This window comes from Argentina silus (genome assembly GCF_951799395.1).
Source record: "Argentina silus genome assembly, chromosome: 13".
NCBI classification, from domain to species: Eukaryota; Metazoa; Chordata; class Actinopteri; order Argentiniformes; family Argentinidae; genus Argentina; species Argentina silus.
In genome coordinates this window covers 6,253,737-6,269,974 of record NC_139667.1, presented here as the reverse complement: position 1 = coordinate 6,269,974, position 16,238 = coordinate 6,253,737, and the positions used below count along the sequence as shown (strand labels likewise).

The 16,238-nt window shown below is 45.1% G+C and overlaps 1 protein-coding gene across 2 annotated transcripts; it reads left to right on the top strand.

The window, feature by feature from the left end:
* The first annotated feature begins 248 nt into the window (after nt 1-248).
* On the top strand, nt 249-16,031 carry rab11fip5a (RAB11 family interacting protein 5a (class I)). 2 transcript variants are annotated; one of them, XM_083683970.1, is made up of 6 exons: nt 249-979; nt 7,233-7,732; nt 7,965-8,493; nt 10,190-12,904; nt 13,666-13,813; nt 14,014-16,031. In XM_083683970.1, the coding sequence occupies exons 1-6, from the start codon at nt 603-605 to the stop codon at nt 14,269-14,271; spliced, it is 4,527 nt and encodes a 1,508-aa protein (XP_083540096.1). In that variant the 5' UTR covers nt 249-602; the 3' UTR covers nt 14,272-16,031. The 2 variants fall into 2 exon arrangements, with proteins under 2 accessions (XP_083540096.1, XP_083540097.1); XM_083683971.1 differs by lacking the exon at nt 10,190-12,904.
* The last annotated feature ends 207 nt before the right edge of the window (nt 16,032-16,238 follow it).

Here is a 16,238-nt window from a genome sequence, read left to right as displayed (position 1 = left end):
ATCCCGGCCGCGCATCTGAGCATCTGCAATGTTATGTCATTCCAGGGCAGTCTGGGGGAGAACTCTTATCACAGAACGCGGATGTTTTCAGCCGAAAGGTGCTTTCTCAGTGATGTGGCGAGACACTACAGTGTCATTTGAACTCTTTTGAAACAAAGCAGGGAGGCCATTTGTTTGCGTGCTCTATGAAAGAAAGTGCAGGCGAAACAGTTAATAGGAAAAATCGCTTCAAGCACATGCACGGTGGTAGCATTTTACTTCCTCGTCCTGCAGCGAGGATAAAGGCGTGACGTCGCGATTGCTTTGGTTTCAACAATTCTGCAGAGGGGCGCCCGCTTGCCCGAGAGGAGGAGAGGCGCACCGTCAATAACAGCCGAGGATACACCGCAGCAGGCTGCGAAACACAGGGAGCAACCGCAAGAGCACTAAAGACAGAACGGTATCGACAACTTCAGGTAGCCTAGAGAAAAACCACAATGCGCTGCTGTCGGCCCAGGGGGTAGGGTGACTGCACGTCTTTGACGCTGATCTGGAGGAAAGGCGGGTACCATTTCCACGTTTCGCTTTGAGCCTTTCTCCCTCTCTATCGTTTGTATTTGGACATGTCCTCAATAAATATAGACGATGATCAGATATGGGTTCCTTCACACGTCCAGGTGACAGTTCTGCGGGGCAGGGGCTTGCGTTCGAAGGGCAAACACGGGACCAGCGACGTCTACACAATTATTCAGGTGGGGAAGGAGAAATATTCGACTTGTGTGGTGGAAAAGACCACCTCCCCCGAATGGAAGGAGGAATGCTGTTTCGAGTTGTTGCCCGGGGTGCTGGAGGATGGGGAACGGAGCGCCTACCCCCCGGGGAGCAGCGATTTGATCCTCACCGTGATGCATCGGGCGCTCATCGGACTGGATGTGTTTCTCGGACAAGCAGTGATCCCACTGGATAAGGTGTTTCAGGACAAAATATGCATGAAAAACGAGTAGGTTTATTCTTTGGTTCAGCAATTAATAGCCCACGTTTGTTTGATTTCATTGCTACAGACAAGAAAACACTGACTGACCCCCGACCTGCATCGTGTTCTCATAGGATCATCTTGTTCTTTTGTCAAAAGGAGATATTTGAGGGCGTCTCATTCTACAGATACCAATTTACCACACCTGTCTATTGTTGTTGTTATAGGGTTACACTATTTACTTTGATGTGGAAACACAGCAGTCTCACAGCATAACGCTGCAATCAGATCGGCCTCTGCAGACACGCCTTCTACACGCAGACATAGAAACTAGTTTGTCTGTGAGGGTACAGAGCAGGGTTATAAAGATGAGAGAGGAACCCATTTCTTTGGCCTACCCAAATATGGGCCTGACTCAGCTCTTTCTTGCTGTGAGCCATTCTAGAGGGGGCATTGTATGTTATTTTTCTGTAGTCTGTATTATTTCCCCCCTGCATTTGTGGTAAGACAAGAAACAACAGGGGATTAGGGATTGTCCCAATTCACAGGATTATCTAGTAGTTTCATGGCCTAAAAGCTCTCTGGCTATTTTTAGCATCACATTTTGTTTATAGAAAGCCCATAATTTCATGGATCATACCAGAAGTGCATTAGTTACTGTTGCACTCTCCCTGAGTATTTCTGCAATACATGCATCCTTTCACTCCAATCGTTGTGTCGGCCCAACATACGTTCCATCCAGACTAATTGAGCAAGTATATTGGCCATTCATTGTGTGGGCTATTCATTATGAATTCCTGCTGTGTCTTAAGAGATCAACGTTTTTGTTGACGAACCTTTACAGAGCATTGCCTTTAGACAGAAGTGTCCCTACTTCCCCTCTGTATAAACACATGATAGTATTGTGAAAAAATATCTCTCCTGACCATGTCATAGCTGGTCACTTGAAGGTTAGAGTCAGTGTGATGTTTTTGCAGTTTGACTCCCAGGAACACTAGTGTCTATATGTGTTATTCAGTGCATTTGGGATGCTTTGAACAACATAAAGATTGATTGTATTCTATTTACCACATTCTGGGACAAAATGAATGTCAAGGCAATCTTCTGTCTTCTATCTATCTTCTATGATTTAAACAATGATGATAATGACAACAATTATAGTGATAAACTTTGCCCTCCCTACAGTATGTTAGAGTTCTATAGTGTTCTCATGTTACGGTCCAAGGAGGGAGATTTCCCATTGATTTATGTCCTGTATTGCAGAGTTGATGACAGAGGCGTGCCTGGACCAGCCAAAAGCCTGTCACTTTCCCATTTCTGATATTTATAAAGCCTCTCATGTGAGATGGGGGGGTTCCACATAGGTATAGTGGCCCATGTATTTGGGATCCAGGAAATGTGCCAGTGTTTTTTATGTGCTCAATTCTTTTCAACCTGTGAATTGTTTTCCCCTCCAATGCTGTTAGACTCCAGTGCTCACTCATGTTGTGCTTCAACCTCAACAATATCAACCCCTTTACATTCACAGTAATTGAACATTTAAACATATCGCAGACATTTGAACTTCAAGTTTCAGTTATCACTTTAGTGAGGTGTTAGTTTCCATGTTCTGTTTTAGTGCATCCTCCCTCTCATTCTCAGTTCTCTGATCTGCTTGCATGCGAACACAGTGCACATTTGGTGAAAGGTGGGCGTTGGACTCCGGTTAGCATCTCTTTGGGGGATCTACAGAATGGTGCAAGGAGACTCCGGATAGCTGTAAGATGTGCCTCCTCTACGATGCAGTCATGTTTATTTATCTCCTCTCATTATCAATCCCTCTCTTAGTCTCTGAACTCTCTCTCAATCAGTCTTGTATTGCTGCTTCATGCTCGTGTTACAGAGGGAGGCCTGAGAACCAGTCTGATTTGCTGATTGAGGCAGAAAAGGAGTGTGTGATGTAGATCCAGAAGAATCCTCTGATGCAAGCAGAAAAGGCTTGACAGGTCCCACTGCTCATGGAGAATAGTCCCCTGTGCTGCTTCACAGGTGCAGAAGAGCATGGTCAGTGAAGGTCTGAGAGATGCAAGCGATGTGTGTTTGAGCCTGCACGCATTAATGTGTAAGCAGTGTTAGTATGGAAGGCTGAGAAGTTTATGGTTAACGTACGAGTATAGTCACATATTTCACTCACCACCCATTGCTCCTAATAAAATGTGGTTTATTCGGATCTCCTGGATCATTTAAGACTTGACAGTAAGCTGCCAGAGTAAGCTGATTTGAGGCTACAGCAACAACAAAGAAAACAACAAAAGTTGAGAAATAGTTTCCATAAAACGTCACTGGTTTGGGAAAGTGCTGGTCATTTTACACAATCATAACCATTTAACAGTGATTAGCCACTGGAATCCACAGTAAACCCTTTACATGTGCTTGAAACTGAGGTCAACACCTCCATACTGTCGTCCTACACGACTCAGTAATATTTCACTATGCACAAAAGCCCCTGGGAATTGGTCTTGTATTAAGGGAATTGAGGAGATGTTATCTGACAATCTATCCCAATATGACTCCTACCAAAACACAGTTAGTGCTACGCCTCATGGTTTCTAGATGTACTGCTACATTATGTAACGGTTTTCAGGGAAGCCAGTGGTGAGGGAGGGACACTATCACATCCAGATGTGGAATGTGTTTCCCTCCTTGTCTGGTTTAGGGTTTTTCACAGCTCCTGCTGATGAGACAGTTTGGGAAATGAGTGAGGCCTCACACCCACATAACCTCTGTAGCATTCCCATTCCTGAAACCACAGTACAGTATGTCTCTGGCTTCGCCTGTGATTCCAGTATGAAGGAATGCTGAGGAGGAGGCAGGAGTTAGCACATGCTGGTCTTAGTAGGTTGATTACTTGATAGCTGTTTTGGAATATTATTCACCCTTCTTTTATAGGTGTTACAAGTGCTGCTTGGTAATGTTAGCTTCAGGGAGCTTGTTTTGGCCTTTCTCTTGTTATGTGCATCAGAGGGGGGATGAGGAGATTGTATTGGATAGGGATGGGGTGGAGTGTTTTGATTTCCTGTTTTGGGAAGATGGAACAGATAGAGATGTGCTCAGTGCTTCTGGAATGGGGAGTGTTTACAAAAGCTCTGCGTAGACTCCCAGAATCCTCTGGGCCAACACAATATACCTGCCCGGTCCAACAAGCTTGTGCTGTCTCATTCGTCATGGGTGTGTGTTCCAAATTCTCTCATACTTGAATCATTTGCATTTCTTTATTTAGATGTCATCTAGGTTTTGCTACATTGGGATTGCTTGCTTCGGAATTCTTCGTGCGTCACATGATTCAGTGCAGCTGCAAGACCACAAATAGACTTGCAACTTTTGTGCACAGTTCTGAAAAACAACGATGACAACTATTTTATGTTTATGTGAATAGAATTCAGAATAGCCGTCGTCAACAGACGTCGCTACCTTTTAATGTACCCCTCTCAAAGTTCAGATGGACTACATATAGTTTGAATGTATGATAAAGCTCTTAACCACTGTGTTTACAAGGTAATTTACATCTGCTTAAAGATGTAAACAAATCTAATTCTATTTCTAAGTAAAAACCTATAACTTTGTGGCAGTGGTTTGCTCTGTTAACAGCACGCCATCAAATAACAAAAGGGACAGTCATCTGTTGTTGATGTTTAAACCAATATACAGGAAACTGTCCAAGTTTAGGGCTCAATTCTTCCTGTCAACGTACAGACTTCTAATGATAAAGTGATACTGTCTACTCTGCCCTACGGACTTGGTCTCAGAAAAATGTCACCTCTCTGCTCCCATCTAATCTTATGGAATGTGAACTCCACCTTGTCCTCAGGGTTTGGCCTACGAGTGATTGTATTGTTGGAACACAAGTGTGAAACTTGAGTGCACACCTGACAGTTTTATTACGTATGTGTATTCTAGCCATGGGCAGAAACGGTGAAATCATTGTCTTTCAGATGTTTGAGAAAGCCTGCATTGGATTTGTTGACCAAGGGTCCTTGACCCCACCAGTCAGTTTTCATATCCCTGCTATGCAGAGCTCTATGTGAGTGAGTTTCTACATGTTGAGGTGTAGGCTATGACCCTAGAGTATATCCATGCTGGCTTTTGTCAGTGTGACATGGTATATGGATTAGATCACATTGTTCATGACCAAAGGATGACAACTCATTTTCTCTTGACTCTGCCCTCTATTTCTTTGCATTTCTCTGCAAACAAAGAAGAGTTTTGTTATAGATAATCTTATTCGCTAATCGTCTTCACTGGAATTCCTCTAAAGGCCAGGTGAATGTGTGTTCTGGTTGAACTTTAGGACAGATATAGACGTGTGGTTACATAACTTGTACCCCTTGGCCTGTTTTGCTCCATATATTATTGCTATTTGCATTATCACAGAACAGTGAAGATCTAGAACTGGGAGGTTAGAATGTCTTCGGTTAAGTTGTCTTACTGGTTTCTCAGACTGGCCCACAGCTTTTTGTGATCTATGAGAACAGCCTACATGTCTGCATTTGCTTTCAGCTCCTCTCGTTCGTATGCCTTTTGTTTTTATCATCTCATCTCTCTGTTCTTTAATCCTCCTATCCTTTTATCTTACATTTTGTGTCGATGTTTTGACTTTGCATGGTACTCCTGTCATCTACAGTACATCTTGCGGTCTGTTCATTTAACCTCATTTTTTTTAGCAGCTTGAACTGCCGTTGTCATGAAAACTGCTCTCCAAATGCCAGTAAACTTGTTTTTTAATTCGAATTACATGTTTTTTTAGATGACTACAGTACATGTCAGTGGTGTGGACCCTTTACTTTATCAGCGGCATGTTTAAAAAACATTTCAAAACACTCCCTGGGAGACGGTGAGGACTAGAACTCAGAGCAGTGAGTACACCGTCATGAATAATGTATGATGAGAAGACTGTGGCAAACACGGCAGCAAGCGCATCCAGGTTTACTCATGATGCGGCTTATTTTAGCTTTTGTTTACGGTTGTTTCCCCACGTCTTATTTTCGTTCTGCGAAACAACAACTTTGTCGATCCCTAGCGTACCCGTGGCTAGATGCACCTGTATGTTTTTTTCTCTCTTCACCCGAGTCCACAGACACAACTGATCTGTGATCAAGAAGGTGACTGTCTGGCTTCACTGCCCGTCTCCATGTCTAGTCATATAATATGGAGGCCTAGGGTGAATGTCCTCTTGAGCTAGATAAAGATGTAGGACAGAGAAAGCCAAGAGAAAATGCCAGCTAGTGTACTACTGTCGGTAAAGTTTGACATTTGGCTCACGTAATTATTCTTAAGTTATAATTTAATATGCATCAACTTTTCATTTAAATGTATGAAACTGAGAGGTGTGTTGTGAAAAGGATTCATACCAAGACCTGCATCACAGGAACTTAGTAAAGATATCAGGAAAATGGGGGAGTTTAAACTAGGTTATGGTTTAAAGGCAGGTTATGATGCACTACTCTTAACTGTGGTTTGCCACTACAACCTTTCTTCCACGTTCTGTTAATTTTCCATTGGCAGGGTGATGTGTCGGACAAATATTCTGGGTTGGGGATTTCTTCTCTGTCTGCCAGTCACCCCAGACCAGATGATACTTTCCCATGAGTCATTTCTTTATCTTACTGATTTGACTACAGTATCTGCTGCTGTGTTTGAAGCGGCGGCTTATCTACAGCACAAATGTTTAACAGTTAAAGGCTGTTTCTTGTTATTACACGACCAACTGTATTCGGGACAGTCATTGTTAGACTGCAGAACTTAATTGTTTTTCCTCATGGTTGTTTTGCCTGCTCTGATGACAAAAACAAGTGGCCACAAGGTATAATGGGAAGTGTGACCAGGCTCCCAGAGCCAGGGGAATGGGGATATCTGTTTAGTAGGACACAGACTGACCCCCCCCCCCTTCACTGGATGTGAGGACAGATTAACCTCATTCATATAAACAATGGGTTCATTCACAATCTCCCATGACCCCACTTATGTCTGCTGGTTCTTAAGCTGAGGGACCCAGTAATTAATCATTCCATTTGGGTTTTAGGTGGAATTTATTTGTCTTTATATTGTATACGTCTTTGTTTTGAGAATACAGTGTTCTCTTATATTTTTCCTAATATGCCATTTATTGAATATGCTAAAAACAAAAGTTGCCATCTGAACCTATTGAAATCTAATAAATGCATGTTTGCCCATTTTGTCGAGCAACTTGAAGTAATATACTGTATGTGTTATTCTGATTGATGTCCATGTGTCTGTCTTGCAGGTGGTACCAGCTGAACTCTAAGACGGGGAAAAAGGAGAAGGAGCGGGGGGACATTCAAGTGACGGTCCAGTTCACACGCAACAACCTGACAGCCAGCATGTATGACCTTTCTATTAAAGGCAAGCATCGCTCCACCTTTGGCAAGCTGAAGGACCGCATGAAGGGGAAGAAGCGCAGCAATGAGGAGGACACCTCGTCCGCCATTGTGCCGGGAGTGTCCCGCGAGCGTAGCCGCCTGCCCAGTGACGGCGGTGGGGAGGAAGAGTACGAGGATGATGAAGGAGGGGAAGGGCGACGGAGTAAGATGAGGAACTTCTTCCTGAGGGGGAAGCTGCGTAAGTCATCGGACACGCGTTCGAGTACGTCGTTGGGGTCGGAGAGCAGTGAGTCGTCGTCGCGGGGCGGCAGCCTTAGCCCCACTGCAGGCATCAGTGTGGTGGTCTCGGACCTCTCCAACTCCCCCAGCAACAGCAGCAACTTCACCGCAGACAACAGCCCTGGTAAGGATGACCACTAATGCCGACCTTTACTCCCACAACAGCTAAATATTCAGAGGTCTAGCCATTCGTGTTTTGGTATCATCAGAGCCTTAGAGCTTGATTGAGTAAACCATGTCACCCCTGTGACTGAACTTGACCTCCTGTGACTGTCGTGAAACCCACCATGCTATAATTCTCTCTCTCTCTCTCATTCTCAATCCTTTTTCTGTGACTCTGTGTCTCCTTTTCACAGAGCACCCTTCCGAAACATCACCCAAGTTGGCATCTCACAAGCGTGCATTCAGCTACGAGGCTGGGGAAATCACCATTGCTGTGCCTCAGCCCACCCTATGCGTCAACGGAACCCAGTTGTACACCACCCAGTCCCTGGAACCTGGCTCGGGGAAACCTGATAACTCACTAGGGCAGCTGCAGAAGTCCTTGCCTCTCTCAATGTCCCTGCAGAACATCCGGCCCGAGGGCGAGGTGCTCCCCAAAGGCCCCGCTGGAGACGGGCGACGCTGGTCCTTTGACAAGGCAGGGAAAGAGGAGAAAGCAGCCATAGCAGCGGCCCTGGAGCAGACCGGTTCGGTGATGGGCAAGGTGGAGGAGCAGGCAGCTGCACACACGGTGTCTGCAGTGGAGTCAGACAGATTTTTCTCTCACGGGTCTGCAGGGAAAGGAGCGAGTCCGCCCAAGGATGTGTCTGAACAGGCCCCTCAACGGGCTGAGGAGAAACACAAAGGATGGTTTGGATCAAAGGACTCTTACAGCAAACCCAGGTGAGATGATACAACCATAACACAGCCAACCGGTCAACTCAGAATGTTAGGGTGGCCCTCACTTGACAACTCATTTGTTTCAACACCAGGGCAGATAATGAATCATTATGGTCTTGTTACAAATAGTAGAGTGTTGGGACATAGACTTGATGTTGATGCAGTCGAGGCTAGGCTCCATGACATTTCGCAAGAGGATGTGTTGTGTACAGTATGTCTCAGGACAGTTGTGCACCAAAAATAGCCTGCTTGCTCTCCCGCTTCTGCTTTAGCCAAATCCCTATTCCTTATGGTTGGCCGGCACAGAAAATTGGCACAGGTGTGGCACAACACAAGCCTATTGCTCAGAGACTGTGTCTACTTACTTTGACCTTATTGTTTAGATTTTGCTGCATCACAAGTTTCATGCATGAGTGTCTAATTGCATATGACCCATATAGGCCTACTAGTATTTGTGGGGGAAATAATGGCAGCAAAGAATTTGCGTTTGATGTAAGTGTGTAAGCCTGTACCAGCATGATTGTGAGGAGATGGATCCAGCTCTGTACTCCATCTGTAACACTTCCTCCCTCAGCTCCAGCTCCCAGGCTCTGGTTACAGCAGGTATCTGCAATGCAGATAGGGGTGGGGTGTTTCTCACAAGAAATTAACTCTGTAAAGCTTAAACCACACTTGACTCGTATGATATGTATATATATATGGTATATATGGTAATTATGTTTTAGTATAGTGTTTCACAGATGGGTAGTGGAAGGTTAAGACATCTTTGTTACATCTATATGTGTTGGTCATGATGGTTTTCTATGAATGCTTGATCTCTTCTGGGTAATGTGTGTGTGTGTGTGTGTGTGTGTGTGTGTGTGTGTGTGTGTGTGTGTGTGTGTGTGTGTGTGTGCTTGTGTGTGCTTGTGTGTGTTTGTGAGAGAGAGCGAGCGAGCAAGAGGAAGACATGGTTGTGAAAAAAGGAAATGAAACCAATCGCACCTTCAGTTAGTGTTACCACTCCTATGACCACTCTCACACACCTTGGTGACTCACTCATTTGTTTCTGCTGTTAAGACCCCTCACCACTGAAAGCACCTCTTGCTTTGCGTCTCGGTCCTCTTATGTAGAAAATGTATAGAAATATCGAAGAGAAATAAAATAAACATGTAGGTGTTATTGTTACAGAGGTTCGGTTGTCCCCAACAAAGTTGCCACGAGAGACTAGTTTTAAGGCCACTGTTTCTGACACAACCAAGGTCAGTTCTGGATGGGAGTATCCTGAGTCCATGCCCACGCGGTCTACAACTACACGTTTTCATTGCCCAACATTCCTTTATACTCTTAGTACTTTGGGACTACTGCCAATTTAGCACCGTTAGTGCTACACAATCGCTATGTCCAGTTGCGTCATCTATCTTGCTGAACATGAAATCATCTGTATTACGAAAAATGAAGTTGCCACAGAATTTAATTTTATTGCTAAATAATACAGGTTGGTCACTGTTATGAGAAGTATTGGAGACAAATCTCATATTTTGGAGATAGGCCTAAGTAGGTTCACTTTTGATAATTTATAGGTGAAACTTCCACATTCTTATAAAGAAATACTGTTGTATGTCCAGGGGGTCAAACGTCCACCATGTTTTTAGGTTTAGGGGTTAGCCTTGTGAACAAACAGCACTAATCAAGGGGACTGTGTGCCTTCCTTTCACAGCCTCACCCCCCATGTCCCTGGTCTCTTCCCCTGGGGTCCCCCTGCTCCCCCTGTAGATCCTGACTCACTGGGCACCCTGCTGCACCACACTAACCCCTTCAGTCATTCTCAGACTACCCCTCCTCCCATGTCCCCCTCCAACCCTTTCCTCTCTCTCCTCCAGCATAACCCTTTCTTTGAGGAGCTATCAGCTGACCAAGCTCTAAAACCTGCACTGCCTCCTCTGCCCTGTCTTTCCTGTCGTGACCCTTGGCCCTCAGTAACATCCCCTCCCTGGTCCAGCAACCCTAACCCCATCCTGTCCCAAGACTGCTCAGCCTCAGAGGACAGCATTAACATGGATATGGAGGAAGATACAATGGTCAAGGTTTGGCATCGATCCCTCCCACCAATTCCTGCAGGGGAGAAGAACCCTATAGAACCTAAGAGTTCATCCAACCCTTTCGTATCTGGCCCTGGTTTTGAGAAGGATGCTGAATGGGACGACTCCTTTGAAGCGTTCGCAGCTGACAGGTTGAAATCTCCAGAGGAATCACCCACAGACTACATACCACAGGCAATACTGGTGCAGCACAGAACAAATTATCCTCTGGAAGACTCCAAAGACGTAGGAATAACATCCTTGACTATGAACAGTAACAAAGACATGAATGTGAATTATGCACTACAGCCCACTTCTTTAGATGTCACTTTAAAAGCTTGCACAGAGGATAGCCTAACCACAAATAAGTCTACTGTTTTCATTGAAGGTAATTCTGAAGGCACCAGTAATGTAAAGCTCTCTCACACAGAAACCCCTGGCACTTTCACACAGTTCATTGACACTATCCCAGCACACCAGTGCATTGAAGCTAAAGTTGAAAGGTCAACTACCACTGATGCTGCTGCTAACCCACTAGAGCTGGTTTCTGGTTCTGAAACCAAGCCAGTTAACCTCAACACCACTAACACTACTGAGCTGACCACTAACGCACATGAAGCTACATGTCACATATGCAATCACTCTCACAGTTATTCAACTCAATGCCCAAGTCTGAAAGACCGGAATATGGACAACTCTGCAAGCCCTGGTTCTGCAGCTGTGAACAATTCATTTGAGAGGAATGATGCCCACTCCAATATTCCAGGCTCCCCTGAAGGCGCATCCAATCTGCATACATCTGTAAAAGATATGGTGGTCATGAAGTCTGAGAATGTGTCTCCTCTTGCAACTCCACTTCAGACTGAGTCACCTTTTTCTTCCTCTGGAGTGATTTTGGATTTCACAGCACAGGGTCTTCCTGGGGTGGCCGAGAATGATGGAGGGGAAGAAACCAAGAGCTCTGAGGTGTCTCAGGAACCATCATCAACAGTACAAGAGATGACCCTACCACAGCCGAAAATGTCTACCATGAAGGAGATGATGCCTGATGATGACCCACTTAATAAGTCGATAAGTGTATTCCCTGATTCCCTGATTCACTTAGTCTCTACAGACTCAGTATCTTCCCATTCAGATCTCAACAAGTTGTGTCAAGAGGATAATAGAGAGGGACTCTGTAAGCATGACATGGAAGAGTCTTTTGTCAGTTATGTTGAGGAGGTAAACGATTCAATCTTAACAGTTCCTGATAATGTCGAGATGAACATTCCAGCCATTTCAGATGATGAAAATTATTTGATAATCCCATCATGTCACATAATGACCTCCTCCCCTGGTGAATGCAAATCCTTGAGGGAAGCGCCATATGGCAGCACATCTGGAAATCAGGACATTAGCCAGCGTCCTCCCAAACCAGCGAGACTTTTCAGTGAATTCCTCCTCACTGACAGCGATATCGGAATCAGCCCCGGCCTGGGCTTTGAGGACCCCCTATTGCACACTAAGGCATCTGACCAAAGCACTAGCATCATCCACAGCATATATATGAGTGCTGACTCACAGCACTACCAGACCTGCAGTTCCCATCATTCCTCTAAATGCTCCAACGTCTCAGAGGAAATTCCTCCAAAGCCCAGGGCTGAGACATTACCCTCTGCCAACTCAACGCCCTGTGAGGATGAGCCATCTGCTGAGACAGGGGCATTTGAATCTGCCGCTGGCACCATGAGTATGGCTGTCTTGGACCAAGGGGAGCTCTCTGATGGATGCAGGGCATCTAATGACGGTAATGTTCAGTCTGAAGTATTAGATCTATTCCATTTGGGAGGGATGTTTGTGGATCAGGAGAAGACTGTACCCCTTGAATCTAGCCTCTTGATGGGAGACTACCCCACAGAGCCCAGCTCTCAAACACTCTACAATGCACTTACAGACTCTTTTATAAGCTCACAGTTTAGAGATAAGGTCACTGATGGAGTTGGAACGGACCAGGATGACCTGTGCTCATTCCCACAGTCTGCTTTGCAACGGTCTCTCTCTGAGGGCACAATGAGGAGCAGCTTCGAGGATCTGAGCCCCTCCTTTGGGAGTGACCCAGGCGTAAGCCTAGAGTCTTCCTCTTTGCAGCATGACTCTGGTCTTCCTCCTTTGTTATCCTTCAATCCCGGTCTAACTGTTGATAGAAGCCCCTCCTTAGCTCTTTCCTCCTGCCCTAACCCTCCCCATGCTACGGTGAGGTCATCATCAAGCGCTGCCCTGGCCACTGCCCCTTTCTCCACTGCAAAGCCAATGATTGGTGCATCGCATGCTGTTTTGCCGCAGGAGACACAGCAGGCAGCTAATCAGCAGTACAGGTGAGGTCACACATGTTCAGAGTGAAGAACCACAGAAATGGACATCAGTTTAGCTTGATCTCATCAATGTCTCTCTTTCCAAGGGTCAAATAAAACCATATCACATCCATATCAATCCAGAACATTCACCCCAAGATCATCATCTTATTATTATTATTATTATTATTATTATTATTATTATTATTATTATGCATTTCCACCAAATGTAGTTTGATGAACAGGGCCACAAGATAAGGCTTGACACACTTTTGAATGTTCTATTCTGTCTCTCTGCTGCTTCGTGCTTCCCTTGCTTCTGTGCTGCCTCTCTAGGGCTTCTCCTTCTGTGTGGTTTGACCATTTCTTTTATTTCTCCATGGACACACACACACACACACACACCACCACTGCAGCTGTCTCTGTGAGTCCTGCCTCTGTGACAAGAGGGGAAACAGAGACTCAGCCCAATTAGCAGTTAATCATTTCCCCCTGTTCCTCACACACACACACACACACACACACACACACACACACACACACACACACACACCCACCCTTCACACACTCCCTCTCTTCATGGTGGATGTTATTTACATGCTTGTACTCTGTGATTGATTGATTTTAGTCCTATTTGATTACATTTTCTAGGTATTTCAGCTCTGCTTTTCACAGAGGTTTTTGTCAAGGGGGTGTTTGATCTATCTGATCTCTTTATTGTGAGGTGTTGTACATGTGATGACTCTGTATAGCTATCAGTAACACCTCTCACATTCCTGTTGCAGTCCCCACCCGGTGAAGCCCCTGACCCCATCAGAGGAGAGGCGGCCTGATGGGCGCTCAGTGCTGGTCAGTGGCCTGGAGAAGCTCAAGTCCACCATCCACCCTGGGAGGAGCAGCCAGCCCACTGAGCAGGAACCTGGAAGGAAAAAGGTGTGTGTGGAAACCCTGTCATCTGATCTTCATCGAGCGCTGCAGTCGATAGTCTTAGACCCACTTAACCTCATCTCTTCTTCTCACTCTCTCTTCTTCTGTTATTTCACCGTTTTCTCTCTCTCTCTCTGTCTCTCTGTCTCTCTCTCTGTCCCTCTCTCTCTGTCTGTCTGTCTGTCTCTCTCTCTCTCTCTCTGCAGTCTCTCGCCGAGGGGGCGGGGTCCTACTACCACCTGACCCACAGTGAGTTGGTGACCCTGCTGCTGCAGCGGGAGGCGGAGCTGAAGAGCCAGAGGGCGGTGTTTGAGCGCCAGGGGGCCCTACTAGAGAAGCGGGAGACGGAGCTGAGGAAGATGAAGCCCCAGGTTAGGGATCTGGAAGACTACATTGACACGCTCCTGGTGCGCATCATGGAGCAGACGCCCACCCTTCTGCAAGTGCGCACCAAGCTCAAGTGACACGGCGGGGGGGGGGGGGGTAAAAGAATGTGGGTTGCAGAACGTGCCTCTCTTTCCTTCTAAGTCCCACAACAGCTGTCTAGTCTCTTCACTGCTATGCTGTCCTTTTTGATATAGAGAATACAGCACTGGGAAACATCGAGGTGATGTTTTTGAGTTGGCATGCTTTACTGTATTGAAACACGTCCTTGTTGAAGGGTTTGGTTCGTGCGATTGTGGATCTAGGTAAGTGGGTCGGAGGGTCCTCAGGTTGTTTCAGGTAAAAACCAGTTTGTATTGAGCTGAAAGGTAGTGGCTCAAGCAGGTTGAAAACCCAAATTCATCAGATTTGGGATATTGATTGTAGAAATATGGCTTCCTCTTCATCACCTCGTCACTTCACCACTGAAATACTTTCCCCGACCGACATCAAGTGCACCGACCGTTCTCAAGCTACAAACCAAATGAGAGGTATGAATTATCACTCATGTGCGTCACATGCAAAGGAATGGGAAGTTTTCACAGGTTCGAAAGTGTTCGAAAGTGTTCTTAGCAAACAAATTAATAGTTTGATCTTTGATGCACGAAGACAGTTCAATACGTTTCGCTTATTTCCTTTCCTTCCTCCATGGGCATGTCTTAAAATAACACACAATGCTCAGCCGCATAAGCTAACTGATTCTGGAGTGATTGAGTGTGCACGCACACGCACACGCACACGCGTACACACACACAGAGACTGTTTTGATATCAGGCTATGGACTGTATAGTCTCAGATCACCAGGGTGTGAGGGATCAGCCATGTTAGCTTATCTAAACTCATGCTTCCACCTTCCACTGTGCATTATTGACACGATTTATGGCAAGAAACGACTACAAACATGCTGGTACTTGACTCCCCTCTCTGTCTGTGTCTCCCCCCCACCCTCTGTTCCTTATGCTTCAGCTATGCTAACAGTGCTTTCAGGTGTGTTACAAAAGGGATATATTTACAGCATATATGCCGTATGGAAATGCCAAATGCTGCCTTTGTTAATGTTCATAGGTTTGTTTCATTTTAGCACCTCATTTCACTTGTAGGGGGGTTGGGACACGTTTAGGAAAGTGAAACCATTTTCCCTTGAAAGTTATTTGTCACAAGGAAATGCTTTGTTGTGGTTATTGTTTAGATCGTGGCACAAAAGTCCATTGTATGCATCCCAGTAAATGAGCAGAAGATGCGCCTGTGAAACGCCAAAAAGCCAAGCCTTGAAATCTAATGTATGGAGCAGATTTGATTCACCATAAAGTATTCAGATGTGAAGCCACTGTTACAGCATTTATGGATGTTCTTGCACTACCATTACCGTCAGAACATAGTATACCTTTCTGTAAATGTGGGTATAGGCCTACTTCACTTCGTACTGCACTTTCTAACTGCTCTGTATCCAAGCACTTGGCCCATCATGGCATCACAGATGTTTAGCCCATATAGATTCCAAGCTTAAAACATACTGAATAGTAAAAAGCCTGTCATCTCTATGTTACTGTATGATTGCGGTATGATGTGCATAGATGACTGCAGAGACTTAAATGTGACTCTGCATTTATCAAGACAAGCGCTGACATTTTCTCCATGTCTTCCATTTGTTTCAGTTCAAACTGATTGTATTTTGTCCTTGATTGTGTAGCTGGTGGAATGTGCATAAATTAGTCAAAGATTGGAAAGTTTACAATTCGTAATGCGATTCTGTTTCACAAATTTTATATATTTAATAAAAATATTTTGTGTTTCTTGCTCACTGTATGTTTGGCTATCAATCTTTCTCTGATGCTGTGTCCTAAAATGCATGTATTTGTTTGCAACACAGGTTCTTTAGATTATTTCCATTTATGAATAGGGGTCATTCATATTTGTGGTTTTCCATTTCTGTTTCACGTTTGTGTGCTTGTGTTAAACAACAAAATATATTTTAATAACCCGCTATGCCAGCATCATGCGTTCACAA